Source organism: Pseudoliparis swirei, chromosome 21 (genome assembly GCF_029220125.1).
Source record: "Pseudoliparis swirei isolate HS2019 ecotype Mariana Trench chromosome 21, NWPU_hadal_v1, whole genome shotgun sequence".
Lineage (NCBI taxonomy): Eukaryota > Metazoa > Chordata > Actinopteri > Perciformes > Liparidae > Pseudoliparis > Pseudoliparis swirei.
The window spans coordinates 13912907-13929898 of NC_079408.1; the positions used below are offsets into that span (position 1 = coordinate 13912907).

Genomic DNA, 16992 nt, shown 5'->3' on the forward strand with positions numbered 1-16992 from the left:
ACAATCAATTTTCTTCCCCAAAACCTCACCAAGTAGGTGTGTAGCCGAAAGGAAATGCCTGGCAGGAAGCCTAGAAGGCATTTATTTCGTCTTGGAGACCTCTACTTCCCTTTAGTGTCGTCTCTGTGGAGCAGACCTGTGATGTATTACAGCTGAGGGAATGTCCTCAGAGGAAATGAACTCTGCTTTTGTCGAAAAGTTTGACATTTTGGGCTGGTTTTTGACACTAGGGGAATAGCCCCCTGGTGGCCAGTAGATAGAATGCGAGTAAGAAGGTATCTGTGCGTTTAGCTAGAAGACTCAATATGCTGAATTCGTAATTCAGCGTATGTCTTTAAATGAGGGATCGCCTCCACGCATAGACGTGACATAAGAAGTGGATGTGTCTTCGGGGGGTGGACTGCAGTTTTAAAGCATTTTGGCGGTCGCCATCTTAGTTTGTTTGCAACCAGTGATTGGAAGTGACAACGTCTATACGATAGAAGGGTGAATCTGGTAGAGACTTGTCAATCGCAAGGTAGACATACCCGGCTTTATCGTCTATTTTACATCATTTATTGCATTAATATATTTTTGTATTGAAAAACACTCGAAACTAGCGATTAAGACTGTAAATAAAGGTAAGAAATCAAGAGAGAAGTATAGTCTCTCATAAACCTCCAAACATTTTGGACTTGTTTTTGACACTGGGGGAGTCGCCCCCTGGTGGCCAGTAGATAGAATGCGAGTAAGAAGGTATCTTTCTGCGTTGAGCTAGAAGATGGGGACATTTTCAGTGCCCACTAACCCCAGCGGCCCAGATTCCTCACGGTCCAGGATTGACCAGGTCCCCGTCAACTCCCCCTCAGGGACCGGCATGGCAGTCGATCCAACGCCATGGTGGAACGTCTCAATGAATATTGGAGAGACGGGACATTTTTCATTCATTCCTGGCCCCCTGAAGATAAATCCCGGCATTCATTGTTCCTTTTAGAGTTGAAATATTTGAGCATGAATCCTAATTTTCCGCTTGGGCAAACCGCTTGTTGCGATGTTTAATGTCTACCAGACACGTTGCGCAACAGTCAGTACAGACATGGTGGTTCCAAGAGGTCGAATGCTCACGACACGGATCCACTAACTTCTCCAGCAGGCTGTTATGTCATTACCTTCGCATTGAAAATGCGGAAGGTTATGTTTTGATCGCCGTGTATTTATTTATTTATTTATTTGTATGCGTGTTATCCGCAGAACTCAAAAAGTATTGAACCGAATCGCATGAAATTTGGTGGGATGATTGGTTATTATCCGGGGACCATTTGATTAGATTTTGGGATCAATCGGGTCAAAGGTCAAGGTCAAGGTCATGGAAAGGTCAACATCTTTTTTTTTACCATAGCACGATACATTTTTGTCCAATTGGCATGCAACTAATGCCAAAATGTTCATAATTCAATGCCCAATCTTGTGATATGCGAAGGTATGCGCTCTACCTAGTGCCCATTCTAGTTACGTTATAATATGTTGTGTTATGTCTCGGGGATGTTCATGACATGTTCTGCGTCCTCCCTCCCCAGGCCATCGTACAAGTGGAAGAGGCAGGTGACTCAACGTGTCCCGTCGGTGTCCAAAAAGAGGAAGATGTCCCTCCTGTTCGACCACCTGGACTCCTGTGAGCTGGCCGAGCACCTGACCTACCTGGAGTACAAATCCTTCTGCAAGATCCTGGTCAGTGTGCGGGGAAGCCGTGTGTCCGCCGTGATGCTTAAAGGAATGTTACAGGCTCGCTGTAGTTGCTAAGCAATAACGTCAACTTTTTACTGGCAGTAATCGTGTTTCTTTTGTGGAAACATTTGTTCTCTTGAAGTGTTATTTTGGGACGCGGCGACGACGACATGGGTGTGTGCTGGTTTTAATCGGTGGATGTTTTTAGATTGTTTATTTAAAGTGTGATGGCGTGGCGGCACGCTGGTGATTAGTTTGGTATTGGTTTCTCTTTTAAAAGAGATTTAGGCTTAATAGGAAATACAATTCGCCATAAATTTTATTTTACAGCATCAAAGCCTTAAATGTGAAGAAATTATACTTTTTCTGTAATCAGACGAGTTAAAAACAAATTAGTTTTCTGTATTTCCCAGATTAAAGATTGGTTTCATAATTGTTATCCACGTTGCTGCTTTAAAGGAACGATCCAACATTTGGTAACAAATATAAAGGTTGATTTAAAAAAAAGAAAAAGAAGCACATCGCTCCTTTTAAAATCAAAATAAGAAAGACAACATGTGAATTATTGAGCGTTAGAGGGGCTGGATGTTGGATAGATAGATAGATAGATATATACTTTATTAATCCCCAAGGGGAAATTTGTCGTAGCAGTAGCAGCACCAATAAACCAAACACACATGAATAAAAAAAATAAAATAAAAAATAAAAACAGGGATGAAAGATATAGAAGCATACAAAGCAAAATATAAAATAAAATATAGATGTATATATACAACATATATGTTTTGATTGTGTTACTTGAGGAGTCTAGCTTTGATGCTAAATGAAGCGCAGCTAACCAGCTGTATAGTTAAAATACAGACATGGAAGTGGTGTTCATCTTTGTTAATCTACACTTTATAAAGAAAGTAAATAACTATGCCGATAAAGCAGCACACTTCCACAACTGGGTGACATACAGGAGACATTAAAAAGGGAATTGTCCCATGAAAGAGCATCTCAATGGAGATATCTTGTCTTTTAATTTGAAGTCCAGGTCCAGGACACATTCTACATCTCCCAAAATGCAATGCGTTTGATTTGAACGCATTGGAATACACCGTGTAACGCCCCTCCCCCTCTTTTAGTTCCAGGACTACCACAGCTTCGTGATGCACGGCTGCACGGTGGACAACCCCATCCTGGAGCGCTTCATCACGCTCTTCAACAGCGTCTCCCAGTGGATCCAGCTCATGGTGCTCAGCAAGCCCACCGCCCCGCAGAGGGCCGCCGTCATCTCCCACTTCATCCGCGTGGCACAGGTCTGTCCACGGGGGGGGGGGGGGGTCAGGCTCTATGGAGGAGCTCTATGATGGGAGGTCATTTCCTGGAGCCTTCAGAGAAAGAGGAGAGAGAGAATTGAAAAAAAAAGGTGAATTAGAGACTGACAGTGAGCTGTGGAGGGAAGGTTAAAAGTCACCGTTAACACACACACACACACACACACACAAGATGCCATCAGACATCAGTGGCACAGATTATAAGAAACGCTGAGTTTGATTTCAAGGTGTTGGAGGTGTCGGCGTGTTACGAGGCCTCCTGGGAGCTCTTCTCGGTAACGCTGCTGTCGGGGAAACATCTCCAGGAATTAATTGTCTTCGCTTGGCGATGATCATTTGGGGCTTTAAGGTTGTTATGGAGCCACGGGGTGTAACATTGCCTCTGGAGGAGCACTTTAAATACATTTCAACGGCAATATTTTTTCCCGATCAGACAATACAAAATAATAAATCCCCCCCCCCCCCCAAAAAGAAAATGTGTTATTTGCTGCAATGAATGAAAACACAATTATTTTTACAGTATTCATTGTCATTATAATTCAATAAGCGTGCATCCTACAATCAGTGGCACACCTCACCGTGGAATATAAAATATATATGGTACAGAGAGGAATAAAAGACGGGAGGGAAACTGTGGTGCATTGTGGGAAGCAACAAAAATAGTTACAGGTTCACGATTTTGTATTGCGTGTCAGCTCGTTATTTTTTTATTCGCACTAAACGTTTTGCATTCATTCTAATCCATACAAAAACTATTTACTATTTACTTCACTCTTTACAACTTTGACTCGATGATGTCGCTACATTAAAAGTCAGATGACCAAAGTTGTTAAAGGATAAAGCGGCAAGAATGTGTCGAGACACACACACACACACGCACACACACACACTCTGGCTTTTATGATATCATAACGTAATGACATAACAGCCTGCTGGAGAAGTTAGTGGATCCTTAAGGTCGTGAGCATTCGACCTCTTGGAACCGCCATGTCTGCACTGACTGTTGCGCAACGTGTCTGGTAGATACGGGGATGTTAAACATTGCAACATGCGGTTGGCCCGGGAGGAAAATTAGGATTAATGCTCAAATATTTCAAATCTAAGAGGAACAATCGGGGGATTACTAACGCCGGGATTTATCTTCAGGGGATCAGGAATGAATGAAAAATGCCCCGTCTCCGAATATTCATTGAGACATTCCACCAGGCCCAAAAAAAACCTGTTTTCATCCTAATGGTCTGCAGTGCTTATGTTGATGCATCCTCATTACTTATTGCTATCGTCTCCTCTTGGATTGTTCCCCGTTCCCTATCCACCCTCCTCTTCAGCTGCAGAACACCGCTCTGCCCCTCATCATTTATTCAGTGGGGTCTCCGTGGGGTTCGACACCTCCTTCTGTCTCAATGCGGCAGCCCTCCTGCACGTCGGCAGAGCTCTCGGCCCTCGCTCTCGTCTCGGTTTCCAGCGTTTCGGGATGTTTTTGACAGTTTGGTGGTGAAGACGGATGCTGATTGTGTGTGTGTGTGTGTGTTGAATGGTTAATCAGCTGCCGAAGGCCAGAGAATTACGTGTATTGTCTCCCACCTCCTGATCAAATTATATTTCTATCCCTTTTCATCACTTCTGTCAGTGCCCCACATCCTATAGATATAGAGCATATATTAGCATGCAAACATGCTTAAGTTTCAGAATTATTAGTATGAGCGCGTACACTTAACCCCTTATTGCCAAAATGTAAGAGCCAGACTGTATTCACATGTTGCAATAAATATATATACGACATTTCAAAACCCAAAACTGGGATATATATATATATAAATATATTTATATATATCAATATATCTATGTATATATAAATATATACAGTATATATATAAAAATATGGATAAATATATATAAATAGAATAACTATATATATTCACCAATATAAATATATATATATATATATATAAATGTAATTATATATAGGGTTAGGGTTAGGGTTAGGGTATAAATATATATTTATATATATCCTGGTTTTGGGGTTTGAAATGTGGTCTCACTACACTCAAAAAAACGATTCAAGCCCTTCTTAGAGGTGACACATTTAAATATTGTTTGATACATTTAAATAAATCAATTACAAAACGAAGATATTTATATTTAATGGGTGTAACACAAAATGTATGAATACTTTCATTTATTAGATTTATTTAGGTTACCCTCACAAAAACGATTCAAGCCCTTCTTCGAGGTGACACATTTAAATATTGTTTGATAAATTTAAATAAATCAATTACAAAAATAGATATTTATATTTAATGGGTGTAACACAAAATGTATGAATACTTTCATTTATTAGATTTATTTAGGTTAGATGGTGTGCATATCAACTCAAAATAAATGTGTTTCATTGAGGACTACCCTTTGCGCATGCGCCAGCTGAAAATCAGTTGTTTACATGAGGTGAAGACACTTTCAGGGCTGTACGGTGGTGTAGTGGCTAGCAGTGTCGCCTCACAGCCAGAGGGCTGTGGGTTCAATTCCCAGTCGGGGCATTCCTTCTGTGTGGAGTTTGCATATTTTGTTAGTTAGTTAGTTTATATTTTGAGTTGGACAAACATAAATAAATTTAATTTAATGAATATCGTTATTTTATTTTAGATGTATTTGATACAAATGAGTTGGACTAACTTAATTACATTTTATTGCACTGATGTGCTAAATTTGAGTTGGAGTTGCATATAATTATTGAATGGAAAACCTGCCAACAATTTAATTGAGTTCATCCAATGAGTCATTTCTTTGAGTGTATGCGAGCACGCCTGGAGAGTCTGAGTCTTTTTAATGTTCAACTTTTTCATGTTCATATTTACAACTTTTCACATCCTAAACTGTCAGTTTCAGCAGTGGGAGGTGAGTTTGCATACTGATAACTAACATTCTCCACTTTAATGTAAACCCAGAGGTCACTCACACAGAGTGGACATTTGGGTTTTCATCAGTCGTCCCTGTGTTCATAAATGTATCCCAGTGTGAGGACACGCAGGGACAAATATTATGGTCTCGTTTATGACGTGTATTCAAGGTGACCTCACGCTTGACATTCAGGCAGGTCGGGTCCTATTTCGACTTCCTGTTGGGAGCGCGTCACAAATGACTCATTAGTTTTCCTCTCGACTGCACATCCTGGCGTTATGATCTAAAACATCTTTTCGATGCTCATAATAAATCTCAATTCCAATTTGTATTTCACAATATATTCTGCGTCCGTGCCTCCTGGCTTTGATGAACAGTCGCATCAACACGTCGAGCCGCGCGATAACAATCGGTCGGCGAGAGGATGCGTCCATCTGCCAACCCCGTTTTCATACGCTCAGCGTTTTATTCCACACCCGGTGGAAAGCACACAGACACACACACATACACACACACACACACACACACACACACACACACACACACACACACACACGTACAACTTAGCCGTCCTCGTGCGAATGCCGGGCTGCCTTCCACACTGCTTTGCCAACCAAAGGGTGTTTGAGCTGAATCACATCACATGACCCCCCCCCAGCTGCGACCCCATTGATTTGCTGTTGGGTGCCATGCAGGCTGAAGGGCAGCGGGGAGCCCTGTGGAGTGCCATTCACAAAGTATTATCTTCGGGTTGACAAAGATGCGTTGCAGCATCCAGTAACATGTCGGCAACGCACTGCGGATTCGGTTCTGCGGGCTGCTGAACGCCAGACTGTGTCGCCTTCTCTCTCCTGTTAAGATTCCTTTTTTTGTTGTTGTTGTTGTTGGCCTGTCTCCTCTTCCAACCCTCGCTCCCGGTACACCCCCTCCCCCCTCTCTCGTCCACAGAAGCTGCTGCAGTTGCAGAACTTCAACACGCTGATGGCCGTGGTGGGCGGCCTCAGCAACAGCTCCATCTCTCGTCTCAAAGACACGCAGGCCCACATCAGCGCCGAGACCAACAAGGTGCCGTCCTCCTCCTCCTCCCCCGGAAAACCGGCACGGATCTCTTTCTCGGCACCACCGGGCAAATTCGCTGTTCACCGCATGCCGATGATTCCACCTCTCCTCTGCGTGAGCTGCCAAGCTCCCCGTCTGGGCCCATTACTCCCACACAGCGGCTTGTTTTTCAGAGTTATGAATTTGAGCCATATAACTGGAAAAAAAGTTTCAGTCTTGTCCGTTATGTAAGTCCATCTAGAGCACAGGTGTCAAACACAAGGCCCGCGGGCCGGATTCAATTTGAAAGATATGTTTCTTTTAGAACAAAACCCTGTGCTTTTATTTTGAAGGTCATTTTCCCACGTCTGTTCCCTCTCCCTGCATGCTGCGTGAAGCGAACTCTCGCTTTGCTTTACTCAATGGACTATTTGTGATCCGTTCGCTTCATCGCGGAGAGGGGGCGTGGCTTATCGCCATGGAAACAGTCCGTGACCGCCGTCCACCACGGAGGAAATAACCACTATTTTGTACCTGTCGTGCAAAAACGTCAGACCATCAAACCCTCGTGTCTGAGCTCATAATATTAATATTATGATACAGTTATTTAACAATATGCTCGGGAGTCGTCACAATGACACCGTGTCACAGTTACAACCCACGATGCTGACGTGTGACCCCCTCATCGGGAGCCAACAGCTTTCCACAATGTTTTTGATGCCTCTCAATGAGTCTCTCATGAGGCGTTCTGGTTGCCAACTATCATCTCATCCCCCTTTTCCATCTCCCTCGCAGGTTTTCAACAACCTCATTGAGCTGGTGACGTCGTGCGGCAACTACAGTCAGTACCGCAAGCGCTTCTCCGAGTGCTCGGGCTTCCGCTTCCCCATCCTCGGCGTGCACCTGAAGGACCTGATCGCCGTCCACGTGGCGCTGACGGACTGGGCCGACAAGGAGAAGACGCGGGTCAACCTGGCGAAGGCCCAGCAGCTGTACGCCATCCTCCAGGAGCTGGCGCTGATCCAGATCACGCCGCCTCACGTCGACGCCAACACGGACCTGCTCAACCTGCTCACGGTGAGTGGACGGAACGGACCCCCCCCCCCCCCCCCCAGATGGCAGTGAAGTGGGAGGAACGACTTTGAGAAGGACCGACACACTCTGCGTGCAGCCGGCGTCGCGGGCCATCTGTCTGGTGATCTGATTGGCTCAGACAGACTGCCGGCTGGGATGAAGTCTGTGTGCAGAGATTAGAGCAGAGATAATGTTAATGTTCACATTTGAAGATTAAGGATTTAAGGGAAGCTACAGAGTGATATAAAAACAACAAATAGTGGACCCCACCCTGGAAGTAAAACCACATTCAGTGACACAGAGAGGACTCTACTGCTGTCTCTGTTATCTGGTTGCCATTTTTACCTTTGCATTGAAAATGCGGAAGTTTATGTTCTGATCGCCGTGTATTTATTTATTTATTTGTATGCGTGTTATTCGCAAAACTCAAAAAGTATTGAACCGAATCGCATGAAATTTGGTGGGATGATTGGTTATTATCCGGGGACCATTTGATTAGATTTTGGGATCAATCGGGTCAAAGGTCAAGGTCAAGGTCATGGAAAGGTCAACATCTTTTTTTTACCATAGCACGATACATTTTTGTCCAATTGGCATGCAACTAATGCCAAAATGTTCATAATTCAATGCCCAATCTTGTGATATGCGAAGATATGCGCTCTACCGAGTGCCCGTTCTAGTTTAAAATAGATTTTGACCCAGGACAAAGAGTCACGACCTCTTTTCTTTATTGAACGTCTAAACTGAGGTTTCATCTGTTAACCTTCACTGAAACCCCGTGTCCCGTATCCTGATTAAAGATGGCAGGGCGCGTTGGCTTGGAGACGACCTCCATCTCCATCTCCGCCCAGAGACGGCGGACATTGTTTGTCTCGGCCGATGAAACATTGCTCTCTTCCCTCTCACTGAAAAAAAGAGAAGAATATTGTTGCCGTGTGAAATTATGCGGGGAAAGGCACCGTGAAACAATTGACACCACGAGCCCAGAGAAAACGATCCTTTCTCGATCGTGAGTGAGTTTTATGACATGAGAGCTTTTAAACTGGGAACAGCGAGTGAGGCTGATCTCAGGTGGCGGTGTGTTTTTGCACTCCGCACTAAACCCCGATGAGTGCGGTGGGGAAAGATGTTTGGCAGATGCAGATAAGAGTTTCCTAAATTTGAGGGTCAATCCCAGGAGATGAGTCACTCGGGTGTCGCTGTGAGATTGCAGCTGGCTCCTCTTCTTCTCTTTTTTTCTTTCCTGCGGAAATGTGAGAAAACAAGTTTGACGGACAGAGTCGATACCCAATTATCTCACGCCGGCGCTTATTGGAGTTGATCTATCTGGAGTCTGTGAGCAGGAGAGCAGAAGGCCGAGGTGATGGAATGAAAGTTGATAAATCCTTTTTTTTTTTAAACAAATAATCTCCGCACAGGCACGCGGCTGCAAACCACTCGGGTTTAAAATACTCCTTCAACCTTTTTTTAAATGGAAAATATTGTATTAAATCATACTGGAAGTTACAGTTAACCTTCTCTTTTGAAGAACTGAATCGGAAGACCAAACAAGAAGAAAAAACTTATTTTTGTTCTTCTTTTTTGTCCTTGCGCAAAACAACCGGAGAAATATAATTACAGAAGGCGCTCAGCTCTGAGGAAAAGAAACGGAGGCCGACGACGGATGATTAGATGCAGTTGGCAAAACACGGATGCTGCTCTCTCACCCGTTGCCATAGCGGCCGTGTTCATGGGAACGTAGTTAACCGTTCACATAATAGACATTTGTGAGGATGCATTTGTGTTAAATACGTAGCCTGAGAATCCTAACAGGTGAAACAGACACCAGGCAAAGCAATGCAGGCTTCCAACTTTAAACCAGGCAGGGCAGGGAAATACTTCCTTTAGCTCACTCTGAGCGTCATAAGACAAGATCATGTTCAAAAGTTTGGGGTCACACAGATGATTTGATGTTTTTCCATGAAAATTAACACTTTTATTTATCTAATGAATTGCAAAGTTAATATAAAATATAGACATTGACAAGATTATAAATAATGATTTTATTGTAAATATTAATGTTGTTCTTCTTGTGGCTCAAAGGAAGGTCAGTTTTATAGCTTCTCTTGCCAGCATAACTGTTTTCAGCTGCGCTCACATAAAAAGGCTTTTCAAGGGTTTTCTACCCCTCCGCTAGTCTTCTAAGGCGATAACACAATGTACCATTAGAACACTGGAGATGGGCCTCTACACACCTCTGTAGAGACTTCATTAAACACCAGAGAATAGTCATTTACACATTAACATGTAGAGAGAGTATTTATGATTCATTTAATGTTATCTTCATTGAAAAAAAAAGTGCTTTACTTTGAAAAAATAAGGCCATTTCCAAGTGACCCCAAACTTTTGAGCAGTCGTGTACACACGAACGTATTCAAGTGAAATCGCCGGTAAAGTTGATCGATGTGTGAACTAACTGGCGGTTCATCCCCCAGTGGAGGCCAGACCAGGCAAAACAAAGTTGAATATGCTCCTTTAGAGACAACCCATATCTGTTCTGTGCAGGTGTCTCTGGACCAGTACCACACAGAGGAGGAGATCTACCAGATGTCTCTCCAGAGAGAACCTCGCAAGCAGGCGGTGAGCATCGCGCCGGTCGGTCCCGCCCTCGGCGGCGGCGCCCTCCTCCCCGCCGCTGCCTCCATTTGACGGACGGTCACAATTTAATTGAATGCTTATCAGAATTTACATCCCCGCTTTCTCCCGTGGCATTTTGATCCACGGTCGTGACCCTTGACGACACAGCAGCTGTGTTTCCTTTCCTCTGCCCCCCCCCCCTCCCGATGCTGATGCCCGCCATCTTTTTGTTGTTGTTGGTCTCTCATTGGTTGCAGCTGAACTCTAGCTCCGCCCCCGCGCCCGACCCCAAGCCCAGCATGATCGACGAGTGGTCCGTGTCGGTGAAGCCCAACGCCGACCCGACGGTCATCAAGAAGCACATCGAGAAGATGGTGGAGGTGAGTTTCAGACGTCATAACTGCAACGTGCTCTCTGGATTAGTGGATTAGTAATCAGTAATCTCTCACCGTGGCTATCTGAACGCTCTGTAACGCCTTCTGTGGAGATGTGTGTGTCGTTGTCTGTGGGTTGAGGAGGAGAGAGTGAGATAATAAAAGTGCCAAGCATCCAGCTATCGGGGCTTCATATGTTCATGTTTGTACATAAGACCGTCCATGGGTGTATCATTTGAGGTATAAAGAGGGCTTCTTGATGAAACCCTTAAAAACTACAGTTGAAAACTTTAATCAAAATGACTTTTTCCTGACAGCAGGAGATGAATCAGATAATAGGTGAAAATAATAAATAGATGGGTCATAATCCATTTCTGCATAAGGTCGCCCTACAGTAAACTCCACTGTTGCTTTTATAGGGAAAACACACTTCTATATTTACACTCCCACAATCACACACACATACACACACAATGCCAATGTTTCTAACCCTAACCCAAAAGCATAAAACAACTAGAATGGGCACTCGGTAGAGCGCATACCTTCGCATATCACAAGATTGGGCATTGAATTATGAACATTTTGGCATTAGTTGCATGCCAATTGGACAAAAATGTATCGTGCTATGGTAAAAAAAGAGTTTGACCTTTCCATGACCTTGACCTTGACCTTTGACCCGATTGATCCCAAAATCTAATCAAATGGTCCCCGGATAATAACCAATCATCCCACCAAATTTCAGGCGATTCAAGAACATTTTGACCTGTTCATGACCTTTGACCTTGACCTTTGACCCGATCGATCCCAAAATCTAGTCAACTGGTCCCCGGATAATAAACAATCATCCCACCAAATTTCATGCGATTCGGTTCAATACTTTGAGTTCTGCGAAAGATTTTGACCTGTTCATGACCTTTGACCTTTGACCCGATCGATCCCAAAATCTAATCAACTGGTCCCCGGATAATAAACAATGATCCCACCAAATTTCATGCGATTCGGTTCAATACTTTTTGAGTTCTGCGAAAGATTTTGACCTGTTCATGACCTTTGACCCGATCGATCCCAAAATCTAATCAACTGGTCCCCGGATAATAAACAATCATCCCACCAAATTTCATGCGATTCGGTTCAATACTTTTTGAGATTTGCGAATAACACGCATACAAATAAATAAATAAATAAATAAATAAATAAATAAATACACGGCGATCAAAACATAACCTTCCGGCATTTTCAATGCGAAGGTAATAACTCATGGCAGCGTAGGAAACACACGAGGGCAAAGGGCAAAGCTGCCCCTTAGAAATATAATGTTGGCCCTGATGTCACGAGGAGCACACCATGACCCCAAACTCCCATCATTTAATAGCGTTTTGTTTTGGTTCCGTTGTGTGTCCTATCTGTATTTCCTGTAGAAATATCAATAAATATTATTTTGAATTATAAAAAAACTAAGAAAAGAGTTATAAATCTTAATAGTCGTTTAAAAACTGTAATAACAATAAATAAACACAACAAAATAAGAATAACATTGAATATGATTGTCTGTTTTCTTCTCAGAAATCTCAGAAAACACGTTGAATCTGTAGACTACTGACAAATAGTCGTATTAAGATAAGATAAGAGAGATAAGATATATACTTTATTAATCCCCAAGGGGAAATTAGTTCTCTGCATTTAACCCATCCTTAGTTATTAAGGAGCAGTGGGCTGCAGTGATGCGCCCGGGAAGCAACTGGGGGTTCAGTGCCTTGCTCAAGGACACTTCGACTTGCAACTAATGGGGAGAGCCGGGATCGAACCGACAACCTTGGTGTTGCAGGACGAACCCCTTACCCCACTGAGCTACTGCCTCATAATCTTATTATTACCTAATAGTCTTATTATTGCCTCATAATCATATTATTGCCTAATAATCTTATTATTGCCTAATAGTCTTATTATTGAAATTTTTCTGAAAATGTAGCCTATACTGTAACCCTAAATAAGTATATTTATTATTTTTGGAACAAAGGTTAAATGTTATTTCACACGTTTCAAAAAGTGCCCCAATTAATTTTTAAATGCTTCTGGATTCAGTCAGTGGGGGAAAGAAATTGCCCCCTAAAAAAGATGTAAATGTTTCCCCTGACTCACGGACACATTATCTCTTGGTCTAAAAACATGGCTTACGACTCTCATGTGGTCATCACCCTACGTGTGAAACGTTTTGCTAAACACAGATCAGGTCTCGCCCCTCAGATCCTGGTAGAATATAAACAGAGGTGGGTTTTCTTTATGTGGGTCAAAGTCATTATAATTTGGGAAAACCGAGCACGGAAAAGAAAAAGCTCTCTGAATTCCCGCCACGATACTAAACTCCACCACACTCGTGTTCACAGTCGGTCTTCAAGAACTTCGACTCCGACGGCGACGGACACATCTCGCAGGACGAATTCGAAGCGATCCGGAACAACTTCCCCTACCTCAGCAAGTTTGGCGAACTGGACCAGAACCAGTGAGCATTCTGCAGCTTTTGTTTTTTAACCGTTGTGAATACATTTTCAAAAAGCAGGCACCGACTTCACCGGGCTTTTTTTGTTTTCTCACGCAGAGACGGGAAGATCAGCCGGGAGGAGATGATCGACTACTTCATGAAAGCCAGCTCTCTGCTCAACTGCAAGATGGGCTTCATCCACACGTTCACGGAGGCCAGCTACGTCAAGCCCACGTTCTGCGAGCACTGCGCCGGCTTCGTGAGTAAACAACCCTCTGATCTGTGATCGTGTGTTGCCTCGCTTGTAACCGCAATGACAATCACAATTACACAACACAAGCTATTTGCTTTTTTTTCAGAATCAGCTGTATGATTTCTTTTTTTAATATATATATTTATTTTGATTTTACAAATAAACAAGACAGGAAAGGGAAGAAACCTATATATACCTATATAAATATGTATATATATATCTGTGTGTGTGTGTGTGTCTATATATATACATACGTATATATATATATACGTATTTATATATATATACATATTTATGTATATATATATAAAAATACATATTTATGTATATATATATATAAATACATATTTATATATATATTTATATATAAAATACATATGTATATATATATATAAATACATATATATATATATATATACATGTAAGGATACAGTACAAAGGGAAAGGAGAAATAAAAGGGTAAAGAATAACAAAGAACACACCAAAAAATAGACACAAATAAATTAGAAAAACCACAGCAAATAACACACTCCCACATCACCAGTCTGACATAAGTACATCTTTAAGGTGACATCATCAAATCAAGTCGGCGTCGGTACCAGTGTTTTTAATCAGGCAGGGCAAAGCCCATCCCGGAGGGGTCCACCATGTCTACGACCGGTTTCCATATTTTGACAAATCCCTTGAGATTGTCATGGAGGGTGTGTGTAGCTGTATGATTTATAAACCCTTCAGGGTCGTGCCAAGGTCAAATATTGAGCTTTTACTTTCCTCAAATGCATCGATTTCAGCCAATGAAGAGCACATGTCACAGTTTGTCAAAAGAGGACGCCGTAGCCGCTCTTTATTATCGGTGTCGGTATCACCCCGACTCTCAGAGGGTCCTCAGTCAGTCAATCACTTTGAGCCGAGCCACACAAGTTGCATTCTGGGAAATATGGGAGAAAGTTAATTGGGCGAGATGATAACCGTCCTGTGTGTGCATCTGTGTGTGTGTGTGTGTCTTCTGGTCCTAAACATTCCCCCAGAACCCCCGAGGAGACACACACACACACACACACACAGTGAGTCAGCGCTCACAGGAACAGGGCTCTCACGTGGAGACACGGAGAAGACATCCCGTTCATTTGGGTGTCGAATAAATACAAAGGGAAGCTGAAGAGAGGAGCGCGCCATAGATTATATGTGTAGACTTTCATTAGCACTCATTCACTCACACACACACACACACGCAGTATTTTCAAACCATCACGAGGGGAAACTCTGAATAGAGAGCAGGGAAAGATAAGGACTCTGGCAGCGTGCTCCTTCCTGTGTGTGTGTGTGTGTGTGTGTGTGTGCGCATGGCAGATGTAGATACACGAGCCACTTCCTCTCCGGCCTGTTTTTGTGCTTGGCTCCTGTGCAAAAAAACAATATTTTTTACTCCGCAGTCCATTTTTCATCACCGGCCTCAAAATAATAGAGAGAAAAAAAAGAAGAACGTTCCGCACAAGCCGGTAAACACCGCCGCAGAGTTCACTCGCCTCCCGTGTCTCACATGGATCTTCATAATCTTCCTCTGTTCCGCCCGCAGCCTCCGTTGGCCTCACATCTTAATTAATTGCACACAGATGCTTTGAGCTAAATGCACAAAAGCCAGAAGACGCATCACAACGTGTGTGTGTGTGTTTTTTTGTTGTTGTTTTTTTTGCATCTCAGGAGAGTCTTTTAGCCCCGCGGCGCCATTTTATCCCCACTCCAAATATTTTATTCATGACATTCTTCATAAGAACACTAAACTGAGCAACCATGAATCGACATGAATTGTGAAGCCAAATAAAACAAACAGAAGAAGCACATCTTCTATCTTGTGTCACAATGTAATGCTCACAAGTGGATTGAGGAACAATCTCATGAAAACTCACTTTTATTTATCAAATTAATTGTAAAATGAATATAAAATAGAATAATGATTTTTATTGTAAATATTAATGTTGTTCTTCTTGTGGCTCAAAGGAAGACCAGTTTGAGAGCTTTTCTCAGCAGCATAACTGTTTTCAGCTGCGCTCACATAAAAAGGTTTTTTTTACTCCTCCGCTAGTCTTCTAAGGCGATAACACAATGTACCATTAGAACACTGGAGATGGGCCTCTATACACCTCTTTAGGGACTTCATTAAACACCAGAGAATTGTCATTTACCACATTAACATGTAGAGAGAGTATTTATGATTCATTTAATGTGATCTTCATTGAATAAAACTGCTTTAAAAAAGAAGGACATTTTCAAGTGACCCCAAACTTTTGAACGGTAGTGTATACACAAAAGTTTTTTTTTGAAAAAAATCACGGTAAAAGTTGAACAATGTGTGAAATAAATGGCGGTTCATCACACAGGGGAGGCCAGACCATGCAAACAAAAACAAGTTGTCCAGTCCCAATATCAGAGAGAGATTATGCTATGCCTATCTCACTCAAATCACACTCATCACAGGTAGAAGAGAACGAGGGAAATATTCTGTTCAGTTTGGTCTTGAAAGGTGCCAAAGATGGATGCCTATAAACTGAAAGTCAAAGTTTTGATCAGAGCTAACCCCGTCGCCCGTAACTCATCCCAAATCCCCTCCCCAGGATCCGTAATCCTCCCCTCTGTAATGTGGAGTGAAAGGGTTTCCTGAGGGGAAAAGACCAGCCGACTGTGAAGTTAAGGATTTTAATGTTTCAGATCGCCCGTCAAAATTACTAATTGGCAGACGAAAGACCGAAGTGACCAGGAGGGACGTCGAATTTCACCTGGAGTTGAGCGAATGATGGACGGGTTGTCATGTGACCGATGTGACACGGTAACGTTCATTGAGCCTCGTAGCGTCAGAAGCTCGGAGCGTTTTATTTGAGAGGTTCTTTGGGCGAATGACAGTTCAGCTTCAAAGAATTTGAACGAAGATCATTCGTCAAAGAATTTCTTGTTGCGGCTTCTTGGAGGCGAACTTTAGAGAAACGAGTAGGAAAACTGAACCAGACCGGCTGCATCACCACCTGTTTCCAGTCTTTACGCTAAACTATACAAAGCTAAGATAAACAAAGCTAAGATAAACAAAGATAGTCTAAACTAAACAAAGCTAATCTAAGATAAACAAAGTTAATCTAAACTAAACAAATCTAATCTAAAATAAATAAAATTGATCTAATCTAATCAAAGATAATCTAAACAAAGCTAATCTAAAATAAACAAAACTAATTAAAAATAAACAAAGAT

The 16992-nt window shown here is 42.5% G+C and overlaps 1 protein-coding gene across 2 annotated transcripts in view; it reads left to right on the plus strand.

The window, feature by feature from the left end:
• Positions 1-16992, plus strand: part of LOC130212035 (RAS guanyl-releasing protein 2-like) — a 38252-nt gene that overhangs the window by 13315 nt on the left and 7945 nt on the right. For both annotated transcript variants that reach the window (XM_056443127.1, XM_056443128.1), the window contains exons 6-13: positions 1557-1707; positions 2832-3005; positions 6870-6986; positions 7755-8036; positions 10578-10652; positions 10907-11029; positions 13408-13523; positions 13620-13761. In XM_056443127.1, coding sequence (XP_056299102.1) covers positions 1557-1707; positions 2832-3005; positions 6870-6986; positions 7755-8036; positions 10578-10652; positions 10907-11029; positions 13408-13523; positions 13620-13761 — 1180 coding nt within the window. The remainder of the gene's footprint in view (positions 1-1556; positions 1708-2831; positions 3006-6869; positions 6987-7754; positions 8037-10577; positions 10653-10906; positions 11030-13407; positions 13524-13619; positions 13762-16992) is intronic.